We start from the raw sequence: 11,110 nt of genomic DNA on the forward strand, positions 1-11,110 counted from the left end.
TTGAAGATTTGAAAAAAATGACGAAATGACAAAAACGATGGGTTATAGCCCATGTTTTTTTTAATTTTGAAAAAAAAAGTTAGCCTCGTTTCTCATCATTTTGGACCGTGGGCTATAGTCCATATCGTACGGCATACTATAGCGCGCCGTTTTTCATCATTTTTGAAGATTTGAAAAAAATGACAAAATGACAAAAACGATGGGTTATAGCCCATGTTTTTTGAAATTTTGAAAAAAAAGGTTATCCTCGTTTCTCATCATTTTGGACCATGGGCTATAGCCCATATCCTACGGCATACTATAGCGCGCCGTTTTTCATCATTTTTGAGGATTTGAAAAAAATGAAAAAATAAATCCACAATTTCCGCAATTTCCATTTCCGCAATTTCCGCAATTTCCGTTTCCGCAGTTACCATTTCCGCAGTTATCATTTCCGCAATTTCCTCAATTTCCTCAATTTCCGCAATTCCGCAATTTGACAAAAACGATGGGTTATAGCCCATGTTTTTTGAAATTTTGAAAAAATAAGTTATCCTCGTTTAGTTGTTAGTTCTTAAACAAATAAAGAACATGGGGGTCATATATTGATTCTGAATTTAATTTTAATTCACACATTAATCATGTCACCAAGATTGCCTTTTTTTCACCTTAGAAATATTGCACGAATCAGAGCCTATTTGTCTTTGGACGATGCAAAAACGTTAATCCACGCCTTTGTTTTTTCTCGGCTTGATTACTGCAATGCACTTTTTTTTCAGGATTTCAGGAAAACAACTGACAGATTACAACTTGTCCAAAATGCAGCAGCCAGAGTTTTAACTAGAACTAAGATGAGAGATCATAAAACTCCAGTTTTGGCTTCACTGCACTGGCTTCCGGTTGTTTTTAGGATTGATTTTAAAATTATTTTACTTGTGTATAAAGCTCTCAATGGTCTTGCACCTTCCTACCTACATGACTGCCTGCCTAAATATGTCCCAAACCGCCCCCTAAGGTCTTCCACTGCTGGCCTGCTCGCTTTGCCTAAAAAAATGGCAACTAAAAAACACGGGGAAGTAGCTTTTTGCTTCTACGGGCCGACGGCATGGAACAAGCTCCCACTGTACCTTCGTCAGGCAGCCTCTGTAGACATTTTTAAAGCACAGCTCAAGACCCACTTCTACAACATTGCTTTTAATTGATCTTTTATTTTTTGTTATTCATGTCCTCACTGTATTGCATTACTGCTTGTTTTTTAATGTCGTTGCCTTGCTTTCTTCTTTTTTTTCCTCAATTGCTCTGTAAAGCACTTTGAGCTGCATTTCATGTCATGAAAGGTGCTATACAAATAAAGTTTTATTATTATTATTTATTATTATACTGGTAAGTTACTCACCTTAGGTAATAATATTAAAGGTTATCCAGCAATAGGTGGGTGCTTTCCTCCTCATTTTAATCACTTTGAAGCTCTTCCAAGCATCGATGTAGTGCAAACTACAAACACATGCTAACGCAATGGTAAATAGTGGGGGCTAATGTTGTTGCTAACAGTAAGTCAAAGGCATTTCTCAAAACAGTAAAAAAAATTAAAACAACGAATGGTCAATTATATTATTAATACATCCAAAACTGTGAAAAATAAGAAAATAAAGTTGAAGAATTCACTATAAATCTTAAAACAGTTCGGAGTATTTCATCCAGTTGTAAACAAGGAAGTGGTCTGCGACCATTTGATTGGAGGAGACAATGTAAGGCGGAACCGATCTGATTGGCAGAGGAATGACAAACGTCATCATTGGCTGAGGGCTTATTGACAGATTCCCTCAGCCAATGATGACGTTCATTAGTCTCGAAAGTAGCCGTGTTTCACAGTCTTCTCAATGTATGGCTATCCAGGGTTTGATGAAACACGGAAGTAATGTGAAACACGGATACAAAACACAGATGTGAAATACAGATACAAAACACAAATCTGAATTTGTGGATATAAAACACAAATGTGAACCTGTGAGTTCACACATGTGAGTTGCAAATCTGAACTTGTGAGTTGAAAATCTTTGATCGCAACTGTGAGACTTTTGAGACTGTTCTGGCTCCATATCACTCTCTCTATACTAATATTTAGTGATTATTAGAGAGTTTAACAGATCTTAGTGGTTAAGTATTAGACTACTAAAACATAGTAACTTTAGAAGTAGTTCTTGGGCAAAAGCACACATATAAGGCAGTGTATGTCATTGTGTACTTAAGTGAACGTTTCGTGAAGATTATTGTAAACCATGTTTTTTCTGTTCTATGGACCCTATAGGACACAAAAAAAACCGGTTTAAATTTTTTTATCACCATGGCAATACATGGCAAGTGTAGCAATATTTTGTGTCTGTATTTCTGTCGACATCATTTCTCCAAATCTGCGAGGCCGATTTACACCAAATTTGGTCCAGGAGAGTATGATGTGCTCTAGAACAGTGGTTCCCAAAGTGGGGTCCGGGGACCCCCAGGGGTACCTGAGGGAGTTCCAGGGGGGACCCATCTATTTTGTTCATGTTCATAAAGTGCTAAAGTGTTTAAAGCAGTGGTTCCCAAACTTTTTCATGTCAAGGACCCCCAAATTGACACTACTTAGCCTGTGGACCCCCATTTGAAAAGATATGCCAGGGACCCCCATAAGAGAAGACGTACACATTTAGACGTCTACATTTAGACAGTGTCCCCCGAGTGCCTCCCCAGTGTCCCCCCGAGTGCCTCCCCAATGCCTCCCCAGTGTGCCCCCCGAGTGCCTTCCCAGTGCCTCCCCAGTGTGCCCCTGAGTGCCTCCCCAGTGTCTCCCCAGTGCCTCCTCAGTGCCTGCCCAGTGTCCCCCAGTGTCCTCCCAGTGTCTCCAATAGCATGTCTCCAATGGTTGTAAATATATTGTTATCCGTGTTGCGAGGATGAGGGGGTACCTGGAAAAATATCTACCCCAAAAGGGGTACCTGGTCCAAAAAAGTTTGGGAACACCTGCTCTAGAAGACCCCATAAAAATGTTGTGATCGACCTATAGGTGGCGCTATAGCAACCAATTCAAAAAGCTAATAATAATTATTCACAAACTACTTGTCCAATTTCAATGAAAATTGCTGGGTTCTTGCACCAAGGGCCACTCCCAGGAACGGCACATACCGGTTTGGAAAGGCACATTCTCACATCTGTATGTCTGTATGTCTGAGTTCGAGGCCTCAACAGCTGCAATACCGCTGGGTGACCTAAAGTGGCACTGTTGAGCAGACTAAAGGGCCATTCACACTGAGCACTAAAACTATAACCGCAATTAGCCAGTGGTGTTGTTGTGGGGTGTGTAGCGTTATTCCAACGATCCAATAATCTAGTAACTAGAGGCTCGCCAGATGCGGGCCTATGACTCCCGTGCGCGCGCGTGTGTGTGCGTGCGTGCGTGCGTGCGTGCGTGCGTGCGTGCGTGTGTGTGTGTGTGTGTGTGTGTGTGTGTGTGTGTGCGTGCGTGAGTGCATGCAACCATGCATGTGAATTACCTGTGTGTACACTTGGCTGTAGTGACTATAATCAGTGGAGGCATCTGTGCTGTATGGGGCTGTGACCGTAGCTGCCCCACTGTAGGAGAAAGACCCAGGGACCTGGGAAGCACCAGGGGCCACCGAGCTGCCATACACTCCAGAAGCAGGTTGACCTCCAGGAGCTTTACTTCCAACTGGCCCTGGGGATTGGTGTAAGGAACCATAGATTGAGAGACATTAGAAGTTTATGTAGTCTTTATCAAGGTCAAGGTAAACTTGCCAACCCTTATTTGTTATTATTTTTAATATAACCATGCATAATGGTTAGCCCTAGGTCTATCTATGGCCATAAACATGAAATACAATGTCAGCTTTCCGTTACAGGGGTAAGCGCAAATTATGTAATGGTGCCATGTAATTGTGCATGCCTGCGTGCCTGTGTGCGTGTGTACGTGTGACGTGCGTGCATGTGTACCTTGCAGTGACATGCCTGGCAGAACGCTGGCTAGGTTCAGATAAGGGTTAGAAGGAAGCCTCACTTCTTTAGGTGGTTCACCCAATAGCGAACCTTGTACACTGCCAGCCTGGAATGAGAGGAGACACGTACAGAAATCCATATTTATCATTTCATCATCGTGTAGACTTCTGCTGTTTGCCTCAGAGTGAATCATAGCTTATCATTCATGAGCATCTTGGAGCAGCAATGTTTTAGAAATGCAATGAAATGAAATCTCTAGACTATGGCTGCAACCCATCGCAGCTCAACTCCTAATTTTAATATTTATCACATAGACCCCAGTGTTTACCCCATTGTGGAGGTAGCCTAGGTCAGTGTTTCCCAACCTTTTTCCCCTAGGTCGTATATTATGTGAGAGAAAGTCGAAAATGGGTGAAAAAAAAATAATATATGTTTAATGATACATTTTTTTTCAGCAAAAGGCCGATGCACACCTCAGAAGGCTAGTGACAGGTGCGTAGGGCAATAAAGCATCTCCATGACCTTCTAACTGGGGGTGTGGTCTATAAATGTGGGTCTGGCGCAGTTTACACTCTAGCAGCGCCTGGGGAGGGCGTGGCGTTCCAAGCATTCCAGTGCGATCCCAAATCACACGTCAGTGTAGTGACACTGTAGCTTCACAGCTTAACTGCTTTCTTTCTTTCTTTCTTTCTTTTCCAGTATGTAACTGACAGGTCATGTTTGTTGTCTGAGGTGACTTTATTGTTGAAATGTATGTTCATGTGTGCTTTCTTCAACCTTGATTAGTTATAGCTTAGCAATGTTGCTGAAACTCAGTCTCTCTAGTATTTTACATTAAGTGATGCTCTGGATGTTAGCCTTCAAAGTAAGCTTCAGGGTCAAGAGAAGGACAACCTTGGCAGGGTTTAATGAACCAACAATCTTGGTAACAATGTGTTAACAAGTGTACCACAGTGCTTTCTGTTCCATCACAGTTTCCCTAGTGCTTTCACTGTTGTGGATGTTTGGCTTTAAAAACATGTTTTGGAGTGAAGAGTAGGTCAACCTTGGAGCAGTTTTAAACCAATGACCATTGTGTTAACACAATGAGACACAGCACTTGTTGGCTGAAACAAGCGGTCAAAGCACAGTTGTAAGTCCAGGTTTAAGGTTCTGACTATAGAAGGTTTAAGTTAAGCATAGTTCTGGATACTTCAAGTAACATTTTGAGCAGTTGCTCAGGATTCTTACTTATTTTTTTACCATGTTCTCACTCAGGAATCTGGTAGCTGGAGGGAAAAAGCCTTGAGTTGGCAGAGAACAAGTGGTGTGAATGGCAACATGTCCTCCCCTCACCCACTAACATGTGGGGTCCCTCAAGGGTGGTTTTAGGTTCTCTGTCTATATTGTTTGATGATATCAAAAACAGAATCTGAGTGCCATGGACGGAGATCTCCAAGATTCAGACACCTACGTATGCGATCTCATTTCTAAATTTAAGCAAGAATCGTGCAGCACGTTGGCTTTCCAATTCATTTTATTTACTGTTATGTTTTTGCTCCAAGTGAAGCACTTTGATGTTGTCTGTTTAAAGCCACAGTAGTTGGCTCCAGGTGCCACATTTTGAATGTTCAGCAACTACAGACTAAAGACACAAGAATCGTTATACAGTATACTTCAAAGGGTGGGTTATCCTTCATTCCATAGTATCATTAATATGTTAGCTATGTTTTTCTAATGAAAGCATTATAGTTGGGTAAAGGTGGTACTTTCAGAAATCAGGGAAAAGGGGTGCTGAAGCCAAAACAGTTTGAGAACCTGGGGGCGGTCACCCAGGTTCTCAGACACTCAGATGAGCTGCAGTACAGTAGAGTAGTGAAAAACTGTTAGTTTTTGTGCTGCCGATTAATTACAGTTCCCCTCTAGTGGGAGCTGATCTCCATTATTAGGAAAAGACAGCCAGGGGACTACAAAATCAAGAATGACTTTACAGGTCTGTCTTAGCTCTATAATTAACATTCTCAGCTCCAAATGTACCACTGGCCATCATTGTTTTCACCATGGACATCAAATAATGTTATACTGTAGCATAGCAATGTGTGAACGCAACACTGACATGGCCACATTTGGCATGCAGGCAGCAATGTAGAGGAGCACAAATCAGGTTTTAGACAGGTCTGGAGAGTCAAGGGCAGACAAGTTGACAATGGGGACAAGCTGGTGGACCATAAGGAAGACAGCAAAGCAGGCATCAAGTGGACAGAAGCCAGAGACCAGCAGGAATGCCCCTAGAACACCAGTCATTGAGAGAGACAAGTGAAGCAGGGATGTGAGGAGTCAGTGGATTTCTAAGTGCGTGCGTGTGTGTATGTCTTACATAGGCCACATTTTGGGACAGATTGTAGACATCAAGCAAGTTTATTGGGGGCACATGTCTAAACGGGGACCTTTACTCCAGTCTCATAATGGCCCCTACACACTGCAAGAGTTCACCAAGATGCGATCCAGACCCGATACATAGGCTACATCATTTGTTTTCTATTTATTTATTTATTTCATTTTGACATCTCACGCACATGCAGGATACCGTGATACAAGCGCGAGACCGACACAGGACACTGGACGCATCTCTCTCTCTCTTTCTCTGGTGGTATTTCAGGGAAAGGGGGTGCTGAAGCCAAAACAGTTTGAGAACCTGGGTGCGTTTACCTAGGTTCTCAGACACAGAGCTGCAGTAAAGTAGAGTAAGTAGAGTTAGGCATGTTAGGGTTTGATCAGTTATGGTTACCAAAAGGTTTCCCAAACCAATGTGTGAGTGTGCATGCGTGTGTGCGTGAGTGTGTGCATGTGTGCGCGTGTGTGTCTGTGTTGCGCGCACGCTGTATGCTTACCAGTGGGGAGCCATCAGAGATGCTGGGCTGGTTTCCCGGGGCTTTGGGCGGAGGGGGGCCGAGGCCTGAGTTACTAATCCCCATGGAGTAGCTCTGTCCCTGGGGCTGGGAGCTCACTGTGGTCCCCATGGAGTAGCTCTGTCCCTGGGGCTGGGAGCTCACTGTAGTCCCCATGGAGTAGCTCTGTCCCTGGGGCTGGGAGCTCACTGTGGTCCCCATGGAGTAGCTCTGTCCCTGGGGCTGGGAGCTCACTGTGGTCCCAGGAGGCGCAGGTTGCCTGTCAGACGTTGAGCAGGAAGTGGGAGTGCTAGAGATGGTGTGCGGTCCATTCTGATCTCCCCCTCCGGCTGTCCGTCCCTGGAGGTATGGCAACATGCCTGCTGCTGACACCATGTTGGCACTGTGGGGAGAGCCTGGCACAGCATCCTGGCCTAACTCTGCAGGAGAAACAAGGGCAGGTGGACAGGGAGGATGGAGAGAGGTGAGACCAGAGAGAGAGAACAAGGTATGAGAGGAAGAGAGAGGAGAGTAGAATAAAATGGAGAGAGATGGAAGGTGAACGGGGAATGTCAGTTTAGATGTGAATGATTGATAATTATGCCTTTTTGCAGAAAAGGTGCACAAATATCCGCAAGGAGACATGCCATAATACTTTATCTCTATCTTTCTTTCTGACTTAAGACACGTACGGCACATGTTTGCAGACATTAAGGGTGCGTTAGGAAATACCGCACCGGAGTGCACTCGCCTATTAGTTTGCATTGCACCGTGCGCTCAGTGCGCTATTTCCTCAGGAAAGACTCAGGCCTGGAATTTCATCATATTAGGGGCAAGGTCTTTCATGTTGTTGATTTCTTTAGGGAAAAAATGCAAATTGCCAGGGCAGCACAGAACATCAAAAAATATATAATCCACAGAAATAATTAATTGAATTTAAAGATTATTTTAACTTAATTTGCTTCAGAATATGCATTAGATTTGATGTTCCAATCATACAGAAAAAACTTTTTATACACTCATAAGACCCTATTAAGGTCTTGAGCTTTTGTGCATACAGACAGAACAAGCTGTGTTGTCACCGAGCGTATAAAACAATACTAAGTGCTGTTAATCTCATAAGACAAGAACGCTGTCAGAGAGGTACCATAGAGCCAGTGTCGCAACCTCCGAACCTATCGCTTCAAAATGCTGGTTCCTTACTGCAATCTCTCCGCCAGAGCGACTGGTTGACCAGTATCCGCCTCACAAGAAGTTCCTGAGATTCGGTTTCGAGGGAAAGGTTAGGAATATATGGTCCTGCCATTCGCGTAATCCATATCCCCGAGAGTATTCGTGAAATGCACAGACATCGCTATCAGGCCCCTGCGATCACAAGGGGTCCGCATAGCGTTTTTTTGGCTAGTCTGTGCAACGTCGCCAGAGGAGGCAATGCTCCACACCTGGACCTCTTGTCCTCCCTAGGCTTCTCTCTGAACTACAAGAAGAGCATCCTGTCCCAGCCCAGACGATAACCTAGTACATAGACATCGCTCTGGACTCCAGGTCCTCGACAGCGAGGCTAAGTGAGGACAGGGTGACCTCATTCAAGCGGTGCATTTCCCAATTCAGAGTGGGATGCAGGATTCGGTTCAAAGTGTGCCAACGCATGGCCGGTCTCATGGCCTCAGCCATTGCTCTAGCTCGCCTGGCCAGACTCCACATGAGACCCTTCTAAGTCTGGATGAAGTCTCTGGGGGTCCCAGGCACGCAAAGCACACCGCAGAGTCCTAATCACACAGGGATGTGTAGACGCACTCCAGTGGTGGGGATCCCACGACACTCTAACAGAGGGAGTCCCCACGGGAAGAGTCCCCTCCAGGAAAGTCCTCACAACAGACGCCAGTCTGTCAGGCTGGGGCATTACACGCCAGGGGAGTTTGGGACCGGAGTCACTGGCGGTGAGGTTAGACAACACCACAACAGTGTGTTATATCAACAAGCAGGGCGGACTAAGGTCCCCCCCCATCCAGTGCAGGATGTCTGTTTGGCGGCAAACTGGTCGTCGCCTTCAACCTTTGCGAGGGTCTATAACCTGGACGTTACTGAGCCCTCTGTGGCTCATGAGGTGCTGCAAGTTGCTGAGGAATCGCCCTCAGGCCCCCTAGTCCTTGCCCTGAGGGCTAAATCACTTGGGTTGAGGCCAGTATGGTCGAATCAGAGCTTATGAAGCAACTTGGGTTGCCAGCTCCTTGCAAGTGAACGAGGCCCCGGGGTCAGGGACCTCTGACCCCATCTCTCCATCAGGTCGGGGGTCTGAGTGGTAGATTGATGGTCCTATAAGGCCGTTCAAGGACGGGAACAGCCCGAGAGGTTGGTCTCTCTCTTGTGATAACGAAGGGAGTGTATGGATACCTCTAATGCGTATTCTGAAGCAAATTAAGCTGAGTTCAAATATCTGAGGTTATGCAATAACCGTGGTTATTTAATCAGCAATTTGTGAAGAATACTCCAGGTTGCCCTTCTCGCTTGTGTAAGCAGAAGAAAAGGGTAACTGGATGGTGCGTGGAGGCGTGGCCCCGTCTTATGCACTGGGCGCTGCAGAGCCGTGCGCGTGCCACATCAATAGGGTCTTGTGAGTGTATAAAAGGTTTTTTCTGTATAAATGGAACACCAGAGATGCCCTCTAGTGTGTATTCTTCGCAAATTGCTGATTAAATAACCACAGTTATTGCATAACCTTCAGTTAATCACTCTATTCTGTCAGAAATACTGTATAGTAGGGGTTCATACAGTATGTTCCCCAACTGTTGTTACCACAAAATAAAAAGTAACATTACCTTGCACTCGTATTTGTTTACTTAGACTCAGAGTTAACATTTTGTGTAGCCTACCCTTAAAGGGTAAGACCACTTTTTTTGAGGTTTGGGTTGTGTAGTTACTTTGCCATGATGCAACTCCAAATGTGGACAAGAAATAAGAAATAACTGCTCCAGTGATTAGAAATTGATAATTCAAAATATGCTCCTCATTGACTTACATTGTAGCTAAAACAGCTCTCAAAGTCACTCTTTTAGTATGTAAACAAACAGAAACAATGTTGATTCAGACAATATAGAGCATCACCAAAACTCATGTAGTTTTATTTTTTCATAAAAATGTTATCTTCCTGTTGATTTGTCCATTTTATTGGGAAGAAAACCCGGACTGGATCCGTGGATCCGGATCCAGATCTTCAAATAGTAAAATCAACAGGAATCTAACATTTTTATGAAAAAATAAAACTGCATGAGTTTTGGTGATGCTCTATATTGTCTGAATCAACTTTGTTTGTGTTTGTATACATACTAAAAGAGTGCCTTTGAGAGCTGTTTGAGCTACAATGCAAGTCAATGAGGAGCATATTTTGAATTGTCAATTTCTAATCACTGGAGCAGTATTTTTTTATTTCTTGTCCACATTTGGAGTAGCATCATGGCAAAGTAACTACACAACCCAAACCTCAAAAAAAGTGGTCTTACCCTTTAAGGAGGTGACAATTTGCTGATTTTATCCCTGAATGATGGATTGTTTTGGGCATCATTCTGTGAATTTATGAGAGTATGTCAAATCTAAAATGAGCTCCTGGGGATATGATTGTAAATGAGATTGGAGTGTATTGGAGTGTAACCAAGAGAGCAGCCTTGCCTGGCTGTTAAAATTAAATATCTCTGCTGTCGGGGAGAAAACATCTAATTCCAAAATGTTAATTTTTCAGGAAATATTTCAAATCATGCCTTATGCATCATGATCATATGACGGCTAATCATCGTTATTGCAACAGTTTGTTGCATTTCATGCTCTCAGAATTCCATTCCATTCACTCCAGGGGTTAATAACACGCACGCACGCATGCACGCACGCACGCATGCACGCACGCACGCACGCGCACACACACACACACACACACACACACACACACACACACACACACACACACACACACACACACACACACACACACACACACACACACACACACACACACACACACACACACACACACACACACACACACAGATTAATAACCAGTAAGACCCCTGAGGGCGAGAAGTGACAGCAGAGGGTGACTGCATGGGGGGTCAGATCAACATATGGAATGAATGCTGTACTGGCCATATATGGAGCGTGTCTTGAGTGTACAGGGTTTGATGAGGTCATGTCAGAACCCGTCAGCTCCATATATGGAGATTTAAGGGTGACAGTGGGGGCAGTGTCTTGAGTATACAGGGTTTGATGTGGGCCCAGGTAGGGCC

At 44.2% G+C, this 11,110-nt stretch overlaps 1 protein-coding gene across 1 annotated transcript in view; it reads right to left on the reverse strand.

Moving 5' to 3' along the window:
• The window catches only part of raver2 (ribonucleoprotein, PTB-binding 2), a 114,942-nt gene that overhangs the window by 44,560 nt on the left and 59,272 nt on the right, over positions 1-11,110 (reverse strand). The window contains exons 11-13 of the mRNA XM_080770177.1: positions 6,840-7,276; positions 3,967-4,075; positions 3,510-3,691 (exon numbers count right to left, since the gene is read on the reverse strand). Of these exons, the coding sequence (XP_080626303.1) occupies positions 3,510-3,691; positions 3,967-4,075; positions 6,840-7,276 (728 nt within the window). The remainder of the gene's footprint in view (positions 1-3,509; positions 3,692-3,966; positions 4,076-6,839; positions 7,277-11,110) is intronic.

The sequence above is a fragment of the Protomyctophum bolini genome (assembly GCF_963924005.1).
Source record: "Protomyctophum bolini genome assembly, chromosome: 8".
Classification (NCBI taxonomy): Eukaryota; Metazoa; Chordata; class Actinopteri; order Myctophiformes; family Myctophidae; genus Protomyctophum; species Protomyctophum bolini.